The 21,649-nt window shown below is 39.1% G+C and overlaps 1 protein-coding gene across 1 annotated transcript in view; it reads left to right on the top strand.

Annotated features, from left to right (window-relative positions):
* The window catches only part of Tmem232 (transmembrane protein 232), a 263,281-nt gene extending 245,847 nt beyond the window's left edge, over positions 1-17,434 (top strand). Inside the window, exons 13-14 of the mRNA XM_005361332.3 lie at positions 2,933-3,026; positions 16,943-17,434. Coding sequence (XP_005361389.1) covers positions 2,933-3,026; positions 16,943-17,179 — 331 coding nt within the window. The 3' untranslated portion in view covers positions 17,180-17,434. The remainder of the gene's footprint in view (positions 1-2,932; positions 3,027-16,942) is intronic.
* The last annotated feature ends 4,215 nt before the right edge of the window (positions 17,435-21,649 follow it).

The raw sequence follows: 21,649 nt of genomic DNA on the forward strand, positions 1-21,649 counted from the left end.
AATATGGAATATATGGTATGATCAGGCCCATCACAGCAACCACTCCCTGGTATCAACTTCTGCCTTACTTTTCTACTGCTGTGATGAGACTCCATGACCAAGGACACTGATAGAGAAAAGAGTTTTTTGTGTATTATAGTTTCAGAGGGTGAGTCCCTAGCCACCACTACCCGAGAGCTTACGTATTTCCCCATTTTGCGGAAAACAGATTCTTTTCTCACACGATATGTCCTGATTACAGTTTCCCCTTCCTCTACTCACCCAAGTTTGTGCCCACCTCCCCCCATTCATATCCTCTCCTTTTCTCTTTCATCAGAAAAGAACATAACAAAAAAAAACAAAAAAAAAAAACACACCACAATGAAGTTGGATGAAGGAAACCAGCAGAAGAAAAAGAACACTAAGAACAGTCTCAAGAATCAGAGGCCCGTCATTCATACACTCAGGAGTCCCATAGAAATATTAAACTGAAAGTTAATATGTATATATGAGAAACCCAGGGAAAATGTGTGTAGGCCTTGTGCTTACTACTTCCATCTCTATGAGCTCATATGAGCTTTGCTTGGTTGACTCATAAGGCCTTGTTGTTCTCCTGGTGCCCCCCACACCCTTTGGTGCTTTCTTCCTCCTCTTCCTAGAGTTTCCTGAGCTCTGAGAGGAGGGATTTGATGGTGACATCCCTTTTAGAGCTGTGTGTCTGAAGGTCTCCCTCTCTGTGTGTAATGTTTGCATGTGCATCTCTGTATTTATTTCCATCTGGAGGAGGAAGCTTCTCTGACAGAAATAATCAGCATAGTCTGAATAACTTGGATTTGGATATAATAATTTCTGAACATGGCACTGATCTAAGAGTGTAGGGGAATATCAGTCAATTCAAGCCATTTTATTACTACTTTTTTTTCCAAAGACCAGTAGTATTTGGTTTTACCCTAGGTCTCTGAGCTATCTAGTCTGTTTCTTGGTTGCCCAGACAATATCAGGTATGGGTTCCATCTTGTGGAGTGGGCTTTAAGTCAAATCAGAAATTTGTTGGTTATTATCACAGGCTTTCTGCTGCCATTGCCGGAGCATATTTGTAGGCAGGACATCATTGTAGACCAAAGGTTTTGCGGCTCCGTTGGTGTTTAGGATTCCTTTTGGTAGCATTCAGAGTAACTTTCCATACCAAAGACACTAGGACATAGGGGTAAAGGTTCTATGTAGGCAGCAGCTCAGCCTCTCTATACGCAGTGAGTTGTGGATGTCGTCTTCAACAATGGTGCACTGCTGTCAGGTTGTGGAGAGCTACCTGTTCTCTTGGAAGTAGCTCGGGTTGTATATTTTCTCTCCCAGTGAGATCCATGTATACCTACCTGCTAGTCCCTTCCTCTCTATATAACCTCTCTTGGTCTACTGATTGTAGCTTGGCTATCATTTATTTAACAGCTTGAGAAACAATCACTATGCACAGAGAGAGCTCACTAGGAATGGCATGGGTCTTTGAAACCTTAAAGCCCACCTCCAGTAACATGGCTCCTCTAACAAGGGCATGCCTCTTAATCTTTCTCAAACAGTTCTATCAACTGGGAATCAAGTACTTGACCAAATAAGCCCATGGGGCCATTCTCATTCAAACCACCACTGAGTCACACATTCCAAAGAGACTTGAGTCCAGAGGAGAGAGGATGGTTTGCAGAGAAGTGAGCATTGTGGCGACCGTAGATGGAGATCTGAGAAGGATTCACCATGGGACAGAATAGTCCACGTGGTTCTACAGGAGACAATGGAAATCAAGAATGTAGAGCTGGTTAGAGTGATATAGGCAACAAGCATGGGAAAATTAATGTGAAGAACTCCAAACTAATATATTGATCAGATTTCATTTGGGGTTATTGAAATTTCTCAGGATTCCCTCCCCCCTTCTTCCCTAAGCCTTTCTCTTTAAAACTATTTTCTCTCTCAACTGTCCCCCCTTTCTTACCATTTCATTTCTCTACATGTTTTTCAGTATAACCTATTCTCTCTTAGTGTCTGTAATAGTAGAATTATTATGTGGACAATTGTTTTCTAAATCTGCCTTAATTGGGGGCCTAGGTTTATAACAGCAGCAAATGTATAAGCTCTTGCTAAAGTACCACAGTTATATGACAACTTAAATAAATATTAAAATCTCATCATGTTTTCTGGTGTGGGATTCCCCCTGTGTATGCTGTGAATACCATTGGTTAATAAAGGAACTGCTTTGGGCCTATAGCAGAGCTATAGGGAAACGGAGTGAGGCAGGGAAAACTAAACAGAATGCTGGGAGAAACAAGGGTAGAGTCAGAGAGAAGCCATGTAGCCCCTGCCAGAGACAGACACTGGAACATTATCTGGTAAGCCACAGCCTCGTGATGATACACAGATTACTAAAAATGGGTTAAATTAAGATGTAAGTGTTAGGCAATAAGAAGCTAGAGCTAATGGGACAAGCAGTGACTTAAATAATATAGTTTCTATGTGATTATTTCGGGTCTGAGCTGCTGGTAATGACTAAGTGGCCTTCCAACAATAGTTTTCATAATTTCTTAGGTCAAATTTGTAGGCTTAGGCATCCTGTAGAGCTTTCAAGGTGGCAGGGTTGTATGAGGAAACCTCCCCATCAAGTAGAGTGATATTCTAATATCCTAACTCTACCCTTTGCGTCCTTACGTCTCATTTGCTGTTTAAAATGATCATTTTATAGATTGTATTATATATGTCATATCTTATCCTCCCAAATGTTAGTTTTGGTTATCCAAAATGACTTTGACAAACTAAAATTTAACATACTGGTAATCTAGTCAGAATAAGCTCTTTAGGTTAGTAAGGTAGCATCAAGATGCTTAATAGCAAATTATGACTTAAACATGTTTTAATGAAGGATAGTGCCTAAATCTAATACTAGATGAATTTTTTTTGTGTTCTTTTGAAGGGACCATTCTTCTGTACTAGAAGTTTCCATGTTTCCATATCCAGATTTCTTCACCAAGGCAGATAAGAAATTGGCAGAAATCGTTGACCATCATGTAAGACTGGCTTTCTTTTTTTTAAAAATTAAAGAATTAAACAAAATTACATTATTTTCACCCTTTCTTACTTCTCCCCAAATCTTCCCATACTCTCCTTAAAATCTGTAGCTTGAATGTATTTAATTGTTTATATATATAATATGTATTATATATAAATATATATTCCTTTTTATGTTCTTTTCTTTTTTAAAAATAATCTTTTTTATTTTATGTACTAATCCCAGTTTTCTCTCCCTCCCCTCTTCTCACTTCTCCCACCTTCCCCTCATCTAACCCCCATTCATTCCTCAGAGAAGGTGAGGCCTCTCATGAGGAATCAACAAAGTCTGTCTCATCACTGGAGCAGGGCCAAGTCTCTCCCCCTCCCCCCGCATCTAGGCTTCATAAGGGATGGGCTCTGAAACCCACTTCATGCACTAGGGATGAATTCTGGTTCTATTGCCAGTAGCCCCACAAACTGCCCAAGCCACACGCCTGTCACCCGCATTCAGGGGGCCTAGTTTGGCCTCATGCAGATTTCCCAGTTGTCTGTCTGGAGCTGAGCTCCTCCTAGTTCAGGTCAGCTGTTTCTGTAGGTATCCCCATTATGGTCTTGACCCCTTTGTTCATATTATAACTCCTCCCTCTCTTCAACTGGCTGGGAATTTAGCCTAGTGCTAGCTGTGAATCTCTGCATCTGCTTCCATCAATTGCTGAATGAAGTTTCTATGATGACAGTTAAGGTAGTTATCAATCTGATTACAGGGGAAGGTCAGTTAAGACAATCTCTCCACTATTACTTAGATTCTTAGCAGGGGTCATCCTTGTGGATTCCTGGGAATTTCCCTAGTGCCAGGTTTCTCACTAACCCCATAATGCTTGCCTCTTTCAAGGTATCTCTTTCCTTGTTCTCCCCTTCTGTTCTTCCCCAACTCGACCTTCCCGATCCCTCATGTTCTCCTCCCCACTCCCCTTAGCCCTTGCCCACTCCTCTTCCACCTTTATATATTCCTAAATATATAAATACAACTTGCTCTGTCTGTATAATGTTAAGTGTATGTACATGATTTCAGGGGTAAAAACTTGGTATCAGATAAACAATTTTGAACCTCTTCCCTGGGGAAGTCTATCTCTCCCATTCTTAGCATTTGTTAATTATCTGTAGCTTTCTTTTGTCTAGGGTTGAAACTCTATGATATTTCCCCCCTTTTGTTAGCATGTCTACGGGTGTCACCCTTGTTCAGATCTTGTTTAGGGACCCATGCTGATGAGACTTCATGGGTGCAGCTTTCCTGACATTTCTTGGAAATGTCTTTCTTAAGCTAGCATAAAAACTAAAATTCTTCAGAAGCAAATTGACTTACCTAATGTCTTTCTGATACTGAAGCATGAATGGGTGATACTTAAGAACTGATTCATGATTTCCATTGCCAGGTTTGTCTATGAAGCACCACAGTGCTTACACAATGGTACCTAATGCTTTAACTGAGGCATGACACTTTGTGAAACACTAACCTAGTCCTGTTTTCAGAATTCTGATATCTCACAACAAAAATCTGGTGTTAGTAGTGAGCACTAGTTACTTCTGCAGTATAGTTCTAAAACTAGAACAAAGATTGTTCTCATCTCTTTCCAATGGTCTTACTCTTAACAGTTAGGAAGGACCTATAATTGATTTGTCCTTAGTAGAGTTAAACAAGCAATGGCAATATAAAAAATTTCACAAAAATATTTTAATCCGCTTTGCTGATACTTTCTTACCTAATAAGCATCATTTTATTTCTACATTTTAAAGCAACAGAACTGAAGTAGGAGAGATGTTATTTTCTATTTTCTCATCAAATACCAAATGCCATATGGTTTATGTTTAAATTATTTTTTTAACACTTGATTGCTAGTAGTTTAATATGATCTATCAGATTTTGGTTATATTCTAGATTATGTTGCATTCTACTAAATTAGTGATTTCTTAAAATAATTAGAAGGCATTATTTCAATTACTGACCACATTGAATGGTTAATTATCACACAGTATTTAAGCAACTCTAATAATAGTGATAAGTATTGGGTTTTAGAGATTGATTGATATTATTTGCATCACAAATTCAGAGGTATACTACTGTTCTGCCATAGAGAAGGAAAGATTTGTTGACCAATCAATATATATCAGTCTTCTCAATACTTAATTATTTACAAATTTCAACATATTAATCTTAATATTTCCCTAATCACTTCAGAAAAACTACCCGAGATACATTACATTAGATAACAACTTGTCAATAATATACACAGATAATATACATATATGTATATACACACACCATCTTGTTATATAATATGTACACGCATAGATGCATGTATTCAAGTGGATTTGGAATCTTTAAGGCTAACAAGATGGACAATAACAAGATGGATAATAGTCTGATAGACAGAAAAGAGTCTATGAGATAACTTCTATGAGCCATCATCCTTTGCTTTTCCCAGAGCTGTGGGTTTGCTTGTGTTATAGCAGAATAAGTATGAAATAATCCTCTATGAAAACAAGTGGAAAAATTAAATCCAAATTGTTTGATATATTGCCTAATAAAACTGCTAATAGTTTGTCGTTTTAGTCTGGGAAAGGTTATGGATGTGCTTTGGGGTATTATGTTATTAAAGCTTTCTTGCTTATGCCATTTCCTGTGAGATGAATAAGACAATAGTGATTTGTCCTTCTACTTCACACCCTGAAACCCCCTCTGACATCAGTTAACTCGATCACCACAGCAGCCCCGTTCAATGCTTACCAACAAGAACAATGGATTATGGATTGTGGTTCAATTGCTTGCCCTAAGTTTTAAAGCGAGTACATCCCTGAGTGTGTGCACAAAATGGGGGTTCCAGAGCTCTTGCTTCACCTTCCTCCTCACCTCATCGCAGCTGATTTCAGTGCTTAGATTATAGCCATTAAGCAGAACTGTCAGAGTGTAAGGCCTGTAATGTTGAGAAGAAACAAAAACATATGCTTGTAGCTTCCAGGCACCATTTTCCTCTCAAGTCAGCTTATTTTGTTGAGTGGCTATACATGCAAGGAATAGGGGAGTTAGTTTGTTACTCAAAACAAATTGTTACTTTGTACATTGCAGTAGCCATAGCATGACACCTGCATTGTTGAGTGCAGAGGTTGAACTAACTACTTCCTGGTGTTTCCATTTCCCACCAACTTCAAGGTAGCACAATGAAAATAATATTGGCAATTAAGAGTCCAAACAATACACTAAGTCATCCAAATTGCAACAATCATAGTTCGCTAAGACAAACTGGCGTTGTATTTATGGTGGGGAGGCCAGTGAAAAGAACTGTGACCATACCAAGTTTGAAGAGTGGGAAAAGGAGAAAATCTATTCTCTGGACAATAATGATACAAATACAACCCATGAACTGTTTTCATACATTTGAAATATTTATATATGCTATTTGAGCAATTTTTAAAAAATCTTATTTTACTTGCAAATCTTAAAAGTTAATCATCACATGAGGAAATGGGGAAAGGGGGGTTCTTTAGGGTAGGGGAGGGAGATAAGAGAGGTTGGTGAATAATAGTAAGGATGTCTGAAAAGCCCAAAAGGAATCATACTATTAACTAATTATTTTTTTAAAAACACCTGTACAATATATGTAAATCTGTGCATAAATATACATATGCAATTTTAATAAACTTTTCTCAACTGGATTCACAATGCTTTCTCCAAGTGCTAAAGACCACCTAACAAAAACTCTAATACCAGAGATAAACAGTTGTTGTTGTTTTTTTTTTTTTTTTTTTGTTCAGCTAGGACTGTCAAAGAGACTCCTCAAACACACAGTCTGTTGTTCTCTTGGTTACACCACAAGAGGTAGAAGACACTGTTGCTGAAGACATTATTTGCTTCAGAAATAGAGCCCAGAGATACCCCGGCCTGGAACTGACCTGAATTCCCCCTCTTGGAAGAATTAGTTGTCATGATATCAGAAGATATTATACAAGTTTCCAGAGGGAGGCAGCCAAAATTCCCACCCAGCTGTGACAACAGCCAGCATGACACAATGATGTTAAGGGTACAGTAGTGGCCAGCACACTTTGGTAGTAGCTAACAGCTCTCTAATTGGACTTGAGACCTGGTTAACAAGAGGGAGACCATGTTTGGTACTAGAAAACCCTACCTAACTACTCATTGCTAGTGAAGTCATGGTTACTGGAGGAGAATCTACAACTACTTTACGAAACCAGCATCATCCCTAAAAGCAGGCTATAAACACTTGTCCTTACCCCCACAGATAGTGTATATTCACTCTTTTTTGTAAGTATAGTTGTTTTATTTTATTTTTTTCTTAAGTTGTTTCATCATCTTTTTAAAATTTTTTCCATTTAAAAATTTACACTTCCTCCCCACCTCCCATTCCCCTCCCGCTCCCCCACTCCCTCTCATCCCTCCCTCTCCCTCCTTAAGAGAGGGCAGGGAACCCTGCCCTGTGGGAAGTCCAAGGCCTTCATCTAGGAAACTTCTCTTTGCAACAGACAGAGACCACTACAGAAAACCACATTCAATCAAAATGCAGAGTTGTGGAGCCCAGTTTCAATTGATACATCTATAAAATAAATACTCATGCTCCTTTGGCTCCGAAAATAGTTCAAAAGCAGAGGCAGAAGGGTTGCAAGAACCAGAGAACCAGAGAGTTTGCTATGAGACTGTGTCTTCTCTTAACATCAGAAGCTACACCCATCAAGTTTCATCTATATGACTGTCTAAATGTGAGCGGAACAAGGATGACACCAACAGACACGGCGAACTGAGTGGGGGAAGTCCACAAGATCTCAGTCCTCCTCAAAGAGCAACAGGCAGTTGAGGAAATCTGGGAGCAGGGGAGGTGCGCCAATTGGCTGCCAAATGGCCACCCTTGAAAATATACATACAAGTTACAACATATGGATTAAAGAGGTTATATTTAGGAATATATATATATACACATATATGTGTGTACATATATATATATGTATATATATCAAATGCACAGCTATCTATAGATAGATAGATAGATAGATAGATAGATAGATAGATAGATAGATAGATAGATGATAGGTAGATGTGTATTTGATAATCATTAGTAAGAAAGAGGCCATTAGTTGGCAGGAAAGCAGGGAGGGATACATGGTAAAGTTTAGAGCGAGAAAAAGGAAAGAAGAAATGTTCTTATTTGTATTATCATAAAAAAGACTTTTAATTGTTTTAAATGGAGAAAATAAAAAAGAAGTAATTATCACTTTTGAAATTACAAAACCTGTATGTACTTTGGCCTCAACTTTGGTTTACCATTTCTAGTTCTAGTTAGTGAACCCACCTATACTTCCACCCCAATCCCAAGGCCTGCCTAGTGTATTAAGAAGTCAGCTGAGAATCAAGCCCCATACCAAGCCTCCATTCAGCTCCTGTTCCCCTCTAGGCTGTTCATTATTTATATATTGCCCAAGGTCAGCCTTTGAGGCCACCTGTGTCCTTCATTGCTAATATCTTTGTATCTCTGTATTTATCATTCTTTCACATCTCCCAAAGGACACAAGCTTACCAAGTTTGCATCTTTGATCCAATCTTCTGAGAAATACACTGTTCTACATTGAGTGCATAACCTTACCTCTCTCTTTCCACTGTACTTTTAGGGAAAATTTCACATTGTCAACCTATCTTTTTTTTCTTTGCTTCTCTCACTCCTTCTGCTATGCATGTTCCTTTCCTCTGCCTCTCATATATAAGCAAGTTATTATGATTTATTCCTCTTTATTCTCTTTACTCATATTAATTAATATACCCGTGCGTTCCGTAGTATTGGTGTCTCTTTACTTCTCATAACAATGAGTATTCAGGAATGACTGGTTTGCAATCAATTGATATTCCATTTTAATGGTGGATTTTTGATGGTCTGCAACTGTTGTAGCAGAATAGTATTCAATACACAGTGAGGTTGAGGATAGAGCCTGTTCCCTAAGCAACAGACTAAAAGAAGAAAATTTCATCTCAACTAACTAAAACCTTGTATCTCCTAAAATCTGCAAACATCTCCACTAAACATGGAAAAACTATCCAGCAACAACAGCAGCAACAGCAAATGCTAACCATTGAGCTAACCATGATGGGCAGGTCCCATGGTAAAAATGCAAGGAAAATGAAAAACCAGGACAACTTATCACCAGCACATACAAATCCCATAGTAATGTCCCCCAATGAAGACGACCAGATAAAATTCCAAACAGTAAAAAAAGAACAATTATAAACATCTTTTAAAAAAACAGCTTGTAGAGGGCACAGAAGTATTTTAAGTAAACACAAACAGCTGGGTTAAATAAAGAGGTCAATTCAAGAGAGAAAAATTGAACTCAGTAAAGAGACAGGACCACTGAAGATGAACCAGACGAAAATAATGATGGAAATGAAGAATACAATAAATAAATTAAGACATTTAGTGGGACGCCTCAGTGACAGAATTAATCATGTGGAGGACAGAATTTCAGGGCTCAAACACAAACCAGAGAAATCTGATCATTCTGTCAGGGTTAAAGACATTTTTTTTAAAAGTGTGTGGGAGTTACAAGATATTTGGGCTACCATAGAAAGGCAAAATTTATGTATTATCATCATAAAATGAGACTAAATTCATGCTAAAAGAATAGAATTTTTTGGACAAAATCATAGAAGAAAATTCCTCAAATCTAGAAGATGCCCATCCAGAGACAAGAGGCTCACAGAATGCCAAAATCTATAGAATCAAAAAGTAAAACTCCCCATGTCATATCATCCTTATAGCACTAACTATGCAGAACAAATATGTATAGAAAGCTGTGAGAAAGAAATATCAGTCACGTGGAAAGGAAGGTCCATCCGAATAACTGTTGGCCATTCACTGGGTACTTTGGCAGTCAGAATTGATTGGAAGATGTATTTCAAATTATATAAGTTTACAGCTGTCAACCCAACCTAATATACAAGGTAAAACCATCATACTTGAAGGAGAAACAAAATCTTTCCATGGCAAGAACAGATTGAAGGAATTTATGGTCACCATGAAAGCTTTACAAAGAATAGAAGGAATGTTAAAAAGCTAAACATACCCAAGGAGTTACAAAAAAATACCAGGACAATCATTGAACTAAAGAGCAGTAAGGAAACAGAAAAAGTCCATTCTCTGAGGTGCCACCAGGAGCCAAGTGGTGGTGGCACTGGGACTTGGGCAGGAAACCACAGTGGCAGACCTGTCCCCCAGTGGCTCTGGGACATCCCAGGTGAGAGGAACTGTGTGGCTGGGAACAGGCACCAGGAGCAGGACTGAGGTGTGATCAGTTTCTCTGTTGTTGCTCATGAGATCTTTGCCCTCACGTTTATATTACAGAGGTTCAGTCACCATTCCTGAGGCAAAATCCCAGAGAAGAGCAACAGGGACGAATGGCTGCTTCTCCAGAGAATGACTCTCAGAGAACCATCGTGCCAAATGTGTGATAAAGTCAGAAATTCTTGGATTAAGACTCAAAACATATTGTCCATCAGCCCATGGCTACCTAAGAGAAGTCTTATAAATGTAGTGAGCTTAGCACAATGATTCCTGGATTCTTCCCACTTACACCTTATAACACGAGTGATATTACAGGAAAGCACAGCAGCTGTGCATTCCGTAACCACAGTGATGCCTGTGTTGAATCAACAAACCGAAACAGATGTAAAAGTGGGCACACCAGAGGAGAACTTTGCAAACTAAAGACTGTAAAACATTTGTGTTCCAGCATTAGTCAAAGTCTGAGAATCCACCTGGGAAATAAATGTAAAGGAAATGAAAAGAATTTTGACGTTACATGCAAGCATCAGATAATTCATAGCGTGGGGAACGTGGCAACTTCTATAACACATTGTCATACTTTCAGATCCATTTCAGAATCCATACGGGAGAAAAATCTTACAAATGTCAGGGATGTGACAAATCCTTTACCAATTACTCAAGTCTTCAATCACATTAGAGAACCGAGACTGTCGGAAAACATAAAGAATGTGCTAAGTCCTTTCATTAATGGTTGGACCTTTAAAAGCATTAGAGAACCCATCCTGGACAGGGACCTTGCAAATGCAGTGAATGGGACGTATCATTTACCAGCGGGTCAGAGGTCACACAGGAGAGAAACCGCACAGATGTAAAGAACGCGACACATGCTTTTCTTTGTTGCTTCTCGTTGAGGACCACTACAGAGTCCATCCTGGAGACAGAGCTTACAAATGTAGCCAGTGTAGAAAATGCTTTGCCAGGTCCTCAGATCTTAATGCATATTAGTGGACTCAGGAGGAAAACTTTACAAGTGTTGTGATTGTGACAAATGCTTTTAAAATGTCCTCAAAACAGTGCACATCAGACAATCCATGCAGGCATAAAACCTTACACTTGTAGTGAATGTGACAAATCATTTACCCAGCGCCCCGTCTTAGAAAACATCAGGAAAACACATTGGAGAGAAAAGTTTCCATAATGAGTGATGAGGCATATGCTTTATCCAGAGCTCTGTCCTTAGAGACCTCTGTAGGCTATACACTGCACTCATCGGGAACATGAGAAACTTATGCAAGACGTACAGAAATGTTTGAATCCTAGAAAACATCAAGAGTTTCTATTGAAAACAATCTGAATATGTGACAATATGAGAAAAAAATCTTTCCTTAAGACGTTTTACTTTTCAAACTTAAAAAAAGTCATTTTGAAGACAAAATGGGGAAGCCTGAAGGATGTGCTATTACATGGCAGTTCCCAGGAGACTGAACCATTCCCTTGTGATGGGAGTGGATTAAGACAGTAAATAAGCATCTAACCATAGCTCCAGGAGGCCCCTGGACCTGAGCAGATCCCCTGTGGAAGAGTAAACTGACAGAAGAGGATGTAGAAAGCCTCGCTCAGACCAGACCTGCAGCCAGGAAGAAGCAACCAGGCTACCCCCCTAGAAGACACTCCAGCCGGTAATGCTGCCTGCACAAGGCTGAAACCAACAGTCACCAGAAAAGGACACTCTCCAGCCTCCCATGATGCCTGCATGAGTATATTGTGCCAGGTTTAGGCATTCTTGACCTGAGTTCCATTCGGGGTAGGCTCTTGTAATGCAGCTGTCTTCGAGTTCCTTCTGCACCTGTGTATAACACCTTACCCATGTTCCTGTAAGTAACTGCCAAACAGTGCATTGGTTCACCAAGTTGGACTTTATTGGCATCCATACTTTGGTTTGCTGTCAATTCCCTTTTCAGTGTGAACAGATAGATGTACCTGATACCTCTTCCCAGGAAACGTCTGTCACATAATGTACTGAAACCTTTCTTCCAAACTTGTTGTATGTTAGAAAATTCATATTACAGACAAAGCATTTAAATATTTACCATTGTGTTGGGTTTGTGCCTCATTCCACTTTAGAAATTCAATGCCAGAGATCCCCCCAAAAATGCGTTGAAGTTGTCAAGCCTTTACCTAGTGCTAAAAGTGTAGATACTTCTGTAATCTGATTTTGAGAGAAAACCCACTGAATGCTTTAATAATGCCTCATTTTTATTTTAAAAAATAAAATAAGAAAAACTACAAAGACAGCAAAATGACAAGATCAATGCACATGTATTACTGAAAACTCAGAACAGTATCAATTCTCCTATCAAATGACATAGACTAGCTGATTGAATTAGAAACAGGTTCCTTTCTTTTGCTGCTTCCATGAAGTATGCATTGTCATCAAAGATGGACACTGCCGTCAGAGTGAAAAGATGAGCAAAGATCTTCCAAGCAACAAAAAAACCAAGAAGTGAACAGATATCACTATTCTAATATGTGAGAAAATAGACTTCCACTTGAGTTTAGTCGGAAGAGATAGTCACTGATGACTATGGAGAAATCAATCAAGAGGAATTACAGTTCTAGATATATACACACTAAAGGCAGGCTCAACTAATTTTATGAAGCAATACAACTAGAGCTACACTTACATATTAATCACAAAATGAGCAGTCAGTGGCTTCGCTCCCCCCATCTGTCCATTAGGAAGGTCAACAGACAAACACTGGAATTAAATTACACCATAGATCAGGTAGACATAATAGATATTAATCACAACATAGTAATAGTCAGGGACTTTAATGTTCCACTCTCAATACTATAAAGCAGAGGAACACTGGAATTAAATGATACTACATATCAAAAGAACCTAACAGACATCTACAGAACATTATACTAAACTCTAGCACATGCATGGAACATTATCTAAAATAGGTCACATGTTAGGACACAAAACAAATCTCAAAAAAAATACAGGAAAGTAGAAATAATTCCTTATATTCCATGTGATCACAGTATCAAATCAGTATCAAAGACAGAAATCATACGATCATTTAATAGATACAGAAATCGTCTTTAACAAAATCCCTTTAAAATAAAAGCTTTGGAGAGACTATAGCTGGGCGGATTCACATGTCTACTAAGAAAAGTCTTCATTTGGCACACCTATAACGAATATCATGCTTAAATGGAGAAAAACTTGAAGTCTCCTATTAATACCAGGGAGAAGGAGAGGGTGCTCATTTTTTCATGTTTGTTTAATATAGTATTTGGATCAATCATTTCCAAAAGGATCGAAGACCTCAGTGTTATATTTGAAAATCTGAAATAACTAGAAATAATGTATGCAGGTCTTAAAGACCTGTGTAATTAATTAAATTTATTGATTTTCATATGCTGAAACATCCCAGCATGTCTGGAGTAAATTCAATTTGACCAAGATAAATAATTTTTTTTTTATGTTCTTGAATTTAGTTCGCAGGTATTTTACTCAGAATTTTGGGGTCTGTGTTCATCACAGAGATTGGTCTATAGTTTTTTTTTTCTTGGTATGTCTTTGTCTGGTTTTAAAATTAGGATGGTACTAATTCTGTAAAAGGAGTTTGGAAGTATTCCTTCACTTTCTATTTTGCAGAATTGAGAAATATTCTTCCTATATTTGAATATATAGGCAGGTCATTCAAATAGTTCTCCACCCATGAAATAAGGCTCACAGCCAACAAGTGGACATTCATGACATTAGGAAGGATTGACACTGTGAAGGAAGCCTATGCCAGCTGCACACATGACAGAAAGTTAGACTCTAGAATAGAGAAAGAGCTTAAAATCTAAATATTAAGACAGATAATTTGTTTATAATTAGTCTAAGGAACTGAAGATAGAGTTCTCTAAAGAAAAAACACAAATGACTAATAAATACTTTTGAAAAATGTTCACCATCCGTAGCCTCTAGAAAATTGGAAATTCCAAGTAGTTTGATATTTTAGTGTGCGTCAGTCAGAGTGGCTGTTATTAATGAAATTAGTAACCATCAATGCTGGTGAGGGTGAATGAAAATGAGACGCTCTCATCACTGTTGGTGGGTGTAGAAACTGGTGCAGCCCCTGTGATAATCAATGTTTATGTTCCCCAGAAAGCTCAAAATCGTGCTGCTGTACAGCTCAGCTCTAACACTCTCTCTTAGACACACACTTAAAGGACTCCATACTCCACAATGGACGTTCCTGCACTTCTATGTTGGCATGGATGAACAGTAGACTCTTGTTCAGTGGGAAAGAAGAATAGAATTATGAAATTTTCCCAAAAATTGGTAGATCTAGACAATGTTATACCCAATAAGGTAATACAGGCCATAAAGACAAACACCTCATGCTGTCCCTTATGTAGCATGAATAGTAAAATCCCAGAGACAGAAATTGGAGTTCAACCTGAAGGTCAGAGAAACAAAACAGGCAAGCCACTAGAGAAGTCTTACCTCTACCAAGGCTGGGTGACTACAAACTAAAACAGCCTAAACCTCTCTCTCTTCCAACTTTATATTCCCTCTAGTGCTAGGATTGATTAAAGGTGTGAGCCACCAGCACCTGGATTTGTTTCTGCATTGATCTTGTGTAGCCCAAGGTGGCCTTGAATTCACAAAGATCCATTTGCCTCTGTCTCCCAAGTCCTGGAATTAAAGGTGTGTGTCACCATTACCTGACCTCTAGTGGATTTAGCTTTGCCTCTGGTCTTCTGGCAAGATTTCCTTATTAAAATACAAATAATATACCACCATACTCTTATGTGCAGATTTTTGCTATGGAGTTTTAGAGAGTGTGCTTAAATTTTAGTGTCCATAACGCCCGGAAGTATAGGAGTCATTTGAAGGAAGGTAGGAGGAGGCCTATCTTAGGGCAGGGGGAATAGTTGAACATATTGGAAATGAAAATAGAAAGGGGTGATACTGGGAATAAGAAAGTCATAGCAAGGAGAGGGGAGGCACAGGGAAGAGAAACGCAGATATACAAAACTACCGATATGGAAATCTGCTATATAATGCTTCTTAAAGAAGAGGATGGCTGGGAAGGGCTGGAGGAATGAAATGGAGGGGGTAAGTGATGTACTTCTCTTTTACTTAAAAATAATATAAAAACAAACACGCACATATGTGTAGGTACTAGAGGATCAGGAGATACACAGCAAAAAAAAAATGTCTTCTGGTTACTTCAACGCCATTGAACTCGTGTTGTCATGGTTACCTGCACGAGGCTTACACAAGATTGGGCACTTGCACATTTCCTTATATATAAGTCCTCACATGTCCTTGAGAGACTATTGGCCATAGGCAGTTACTGAGGCTGGGGTCATTTTCTTTAGTGGGATAACCACTAGTAAATTGCTCGAGTAAATAAGCTCTGATCTACGTTTGGGTATGACCTTGATTAAACTACAAAAAGTAGACCTGAAAATCTGGTAGGGGAGGACTTGCTGATAAGAAGGGTTCCAGCTGGGGAGGGAAAGGAATGAGATGGGAACGGGTGCATGCAACAATGACTGGAATTCATGGGATAATTTTATGAGACTGGCAAACAATAAAAAATTTTAAAAGGCCAACTATAAGGTATAAGACTTTATATATGAGAAGAAGTATCTGTTGCCATTGAATATCACAGATTTAGAAACTAAATGAATTTCAGGCTGTGCCTGAATATTATAGATGTTTTTGCCACAGGTTTCTGAGTATTTCATCCAAAAAAAATTATTTTATGAGAAACTGAATATGGAATAATGATGTGCAGTGAACATCTCAAGAACCACAATAGTAACGTATTTCCTGTATCATTAAAATTTAAACAGGTCATATACTATAAACGTGTAGCTTGTTATGCTTTAGATTTAATGTTTACTCATACGAGTATTTCAACATTCTGCAAGACTGTTACTGTCGGTAAGGCAGGCTGTGAGCCGAGCTGAGGGGGATACAAAGAACAATGGAGGCAGGATTCTTAGGAGTGTCTAGCGCATCATGCCAGGAGTGACTCCACTCTGAACTGTTGACTCAGTCTGAAGAGGGCTTACTACTCCTTTTAACCATTTCCCCCACCAGCTGTGTGAGAAGAGGTGCGTTCCGCGAGGTGTTTCTTCTCGCTCATTAGTTCCAACACTGGTCACACCTTCCTAATTCTCACCATGGTCGTTAACGGTGGAGAGGTTGCCTGACTATTAATTCCACTTTAAACCTTATTAGGAATAATATAAGATTGCACCCTTTAAAATCTTCCTTCTATCCTTTGGTTGTTTGTGTCGCTTCAGCTAGATCTTTCATTTTATAATCGATGCTGTCATGGAAATATCTGTATGGAACAAGACAGCAAAATTCTCTGGGCTGTAGAAACAGATGCTACTTTCAGGAGGATAGTCTGTTTCAGCGGGGCATGTAGATGTTTGCGCAGTTTTCACATGTTAGAGTGGGAAGCCTGAGGAATGCTTCTGCACAGCAGGGAAAGGAGAGTGGCAGGTAACAATGTGCGTTTGAAAAGCTCTGTTGATGTCTGCTTCTTCATGGGAAATAATATGTAAATCAATTATTACTTCCATCACAGTGGCAAAAAGAGATGGAGATTCGGAAGCGAGAAGAAGCAGCGTGTGAGGCCCTGAAAAGGAAAGACGAGGAGAAAAAGGAGGAAATTCGCTTTCAAGAAATTATGAAGCAAAGAGAGAAGAAACTGAACAAGCAGACGAAACCCTATGAAATCACTTCATTAGATAAAAAAAATGACCCGGGAAAGGAAAGTGGGTTCGGTGAGCCGGAAACGACAACAACCAACGGAGCTCAGTGAGCTAAGAGGTTGGAAAGCCTTCTTGGAATTAACACGAGGCCGTTTTTTAAAAAGGCATTGTTATCTTGGTAGCGGTTAGTAGTCTTAGTAGTCATGGTGTAGTTTCACGTTAACAGTCAACTCTTTGTCACACTTAGCTGAGGTAGTTTGACCAGCTGTCCCTGTTTCCCCTTGCTCTGGTGTAGCCCTCCCTGGCGCTCAGCATTGAAAGTCACTGTACTGTAAGGAAGTGAACCGAAGACTGATGGGTGAAGGCGTAAGGGGGATGAGAATTGTTCTCGAAAGCACGAGTGAACATGGGCTTGAACCCCTTTGACCGCTTTTATTTCAATAAAGAAATTACAATACTACTAGAGTCCATATTTTATCATCAAGTTTTGAAGACCGATGCACCACACTAATGACTAGAAGCTTATAAATTACTGTGCAGAAGCCAGTCTGGAAAGGGCGCTTTCCCAAAATCAGCTTGATATTTAATGGAGGGCCAAAGAGACCCATGAGTGACAGTGGTTTGAGCTTGCTACATGAGTTTATGAGAATGGGTGTGCAGGAGCCAGAAAAGCTTTGTACCAAATACTGGAAGCGCTCATCCAATCGGGAACGATTTTATAAATAGTATTCACGTCATCTGAGACTCAGTCTATGGGCAAGTGTAGATAGATGGGGTTCCTTTGGTGCTTAATAGTTTTCTTTTAGAAAACATAGATAATATGGTTTTCAGTTTCACACAAGTGGTCTGGTGATACTCAAGGAAAGTTCTTTGCCAGGGATGTCCAATCCTGACACAGGCTAGGTGGTACCCTAAGTTAGCAAAGGAGCCTAGGGAAAATCCACTCCATCTAGAGAAAATTCCCACCAGTCTGCCACACTTGCATGCATCTCACTGTGATTTCTCTTAGTCTTTCAAGAAGGCTGTAGATAGGATTTCTTTTTAAAGGCCGGTTATCACTTCCCAGAACTCACAGTTGGACAGTGGGCCACACGTTCGCGGTCCGTATAGTGTGATTTCGAGGTATCACTTTTCTTTTGTGGTGCTGCTGTTGCTCAGGATAACAGTAACCAATGGTGGAAAAAATATTATGAGCAGATTTCTGTTTTCATTCCTCATTTAGTTGGTTCATATTCAGTTTTCTTCTACCAACGTGTTGCTTCTTCCCCTCGGTCCTATAGAAAATCTCACAATGCATCTTTCCTACGTATCTGTATCGTCTTTGCTTTCTATTCATATGCAAGATGAAACACTCTTATAGAAGACCAGTTAATTCCATGTCTTATGAGATACTCTCCACATCCTTAGATGCTTTCCACCACTGGGAAGTACCTCATAAGACATGGAATTAATTGGTCCAGATTCCCTACCATCCTTCTGCTCACACCACAGTCTCATTAAGGCCACCATTGACATGAACTTTACCAAACTCTCTGTTCCTTAATGTCATCTACTGGTTTATTGGTACCTGTTAGCATTGAGCTATAACATGTAGGAAAGGGATTTGGATAGTTTAACTGTTGTTGATAAGAACTTCCATTGATCCTGTTTCTATATCACCTTTGTAGAAAGGAACTGGTCCCTCCTCTTCTTAATCTTTCTGGCATCTGAGGTCTGTTCTGATCCCCTTGGAGACTTTTGTTTATCTTTCTCTGTAATAGTTAGTCTTGATCCTTCTTATTCAAATGCCCTCACAGTGCCGTAATTTTCTCAATATTTCCAATGTGCTATCATATTTAATCCTTGCACATTCATAGCTTTGTTTTTATAACGTTTTGCTGTCATAGTCATGATTTGGAAGGAAGCAGAAAAAGGATCTATCTATTTATAGGTAGATAATGATACAGGGAACTATCAGAGAAGAGGGAGATTATTATGATTTTTATACCTCTCTTCTTAAATTATATTTTAAAATATGAGAACACATATTTCTTATAGTTGTCCTTCTCTGCCTCTGATTCCTCCTGAAATATATTAGCAACTTTATGCTCATAGATCTGGATCCATATTCTAGTTTTGATTTGTGGTTGTTCTGAAATAGTAGACAAGTTAATCAGGCCCTTGTACTGTAATCCATTTACCTTTAAGGTTGACATAATTAGGTAAAGATTGCCACAGACAAAATCTAATTAGAAAAACAAGGTTGTCAATAATTTTAACAGAGAGCATTCAATATAAAGAATTGATTTTAAAGCTTTTATGTGTGTATGAGTGAGTGTGTGTATGTGTGGGCCTGAATAAGCTCACGGGCATCATATTCATGCAGGTGTTCTTGGAGACCAGATACCATGCTGGATCCCTGGAACTGCAGTTATAAGCAGGTGTGAGCCACCACATGCATCCTGGGAACTGAAGTCAGGTTCCTTCCAAGAGCAGTAAGTGCTCTTAACTGATGAGTCGTCTCTCCATTTCCAAGATGGTTTAGAGCTGAAACTGATGAAAAGAGAATACAGAAATAACTCAGAACTGCAGAAGAACGCCCAGCCTTTAGATCCATGGCCTTAAAAACACTAGGGCAATTGGGGTTCTGAAGCTGGGAGGAGACACCTCAGGGGAAGACTCGGACCTTTGTTGGGGAGACCACCCTCCTGTTGCCCGTGCCTCTCAGGGACATGATACATCTGGTTTAAGGAGCACAGACAAAGAAATCATCAAAAGATGAACAAGCTGAACATGCTGCTGGGAAAAAGCAAAATCCACAAACATTCAGATCTTCGGTTCTTCTCAGTTATCCTTCAACCGTTGGTTCCCAGCATCACAAGAAAGAAGACAGATGAATGTAGAACTGACATTACTAAATGACTAGCAAAAATGTGTAGCACAATGCCTAGAACACTCTAGACTCTACAGTCTAAGAAATTCTGCCTCTTTTATTTTGCTTAAATACATTTCTAGTGTAAGTAACCTATATTTGCGTCCAGTTTGAAAGACTAAGCCAAGGCTTTCTGGAATTCACTGGTTATGGATTTTCTGTAGGTTTCCCCTGGTATTATCAAAATAAAAGAATAGAGTTTCCACACAAACTAACTCACAGTGTTTCACATGGTTGAGAATGAGATACTCACTCACAAGGCTCTGGGTTAGTTTTCCAGAAGACTACAGGTAGAAGGCATGTGTTGTTGAGGAAAGAAATAGAGGAAGCAGTAGTTTGTTCTGAATCACAGCATAAAAAGAGTATTTCTTCTGTACTAATTATAAAAGCACAGGTCAATTGACCTGCAAAGGTTTGACAGAACTCAAGAGATATGTTTAAAGAAGACATGACCACCAAAAATGTCATCCCATCCTTGGCTAAGTGATTGCTAATAGAATCGCTATGTAGAGGTAAGCTTCAGAAGTAATTGACATTAGTAATCTGGAAACTCTATGGAAACAAATGGATGTTATAGTTTAAATAACTCATTCTTCTCTCTCAGTGACTCTAAGTCACTCTTTTCTAACTTGGTAATCCTGAGTGTTCTTTCTCATACTTTTAAGTTTATCGTATCAGCAAATTCAAAGCAAGTTTCAATATATCATCCATACGTTGGACCATATGGCTTAGGACGCATAAAGAAGTGGGGAGATTGCCTTCCCCTAACTTGTCACCATAATGATTGTATTCACATCTGCAGTGCTTGGGGAGGTTTCTATCTGCTGTTATGGCTGGGTCATTGTTTAATAGGGGGGATTTTCTGTGTATCTGCACTGTTCACCTGCACTTTTCACTTCATTGCAATAGAGGCCGTGCAGATATCCACAGCTGTTGGGAATTCACAAGTGTACTAACGATGCTGTATCGAGAAGAGAGTGTTTCATGGCACTCTTCCCCAACTTCTGGCGTTTGCATCCTTCATAGACAGCCTTCTGCAGTGTTGCCTGGATCTTGGAAGGGCTGCTGTGAAGGTCCCACTTAAGGCTAAGTATTAAATAGTCAATCTCAGGAATTTGACCAGTTCTGAGTCTGCCTTGACTTTCATCTGCTGCAAGTTGAGTAAGACTAAGTGAATGAACACAAATATTTAGAAGGCAGCTTCACAACATGTTCATTAATCAGAAGAACAGTAGTAAGCTCCAACCTATGCCCGTTGGTTTTGACCAGGTTGATAATACATTTATATTTTTCCTTGTGGAATAAGCCTCAAATCTGCTCACAAATCAGTTAGTCACCCCCTAGTCCCAGGCCTTCATTCTGTTCTTGTGCCAGTGGAAGCAACTTGCCCAGTAGGTTGGTATTCTAGCATACAGAGACCACAGCTGGTTAAAAATGTTGACTTTACCCCTCCAGCAGTCAGAATAGCTCCTTGTAACACTATGAACACTACTCAGCATGGCAAGAACCTCCAGATAGGTCCCAGCTTGACTTCTTTGCACACTATGTCCAAAATTTATTTTAGGCAATAAGGAATTAAAGTCTAGTTTTGATGGCAGCTCGGAGCACTGGCAATAGCCTGTATTGTTTTGGAACCTCCTAGCCCTCTGTGGAGAAAAACCTCACAGGA

This window comes from Microtus ochrogaster, linkage group LG4, assembly GCF_000317375.1.
Source record: "Microtus ochrogaster isolate Prairie Vole_2 linkage group LG4, MicOch1.0, whole genome shotgun sequence".
Classification (NCBI taxonomy): Eukaryota; Metazoa; Chordata; class Mammalia; order Rodentia; family Cricetidae; genus Microtus; species Microtus ochrogaster.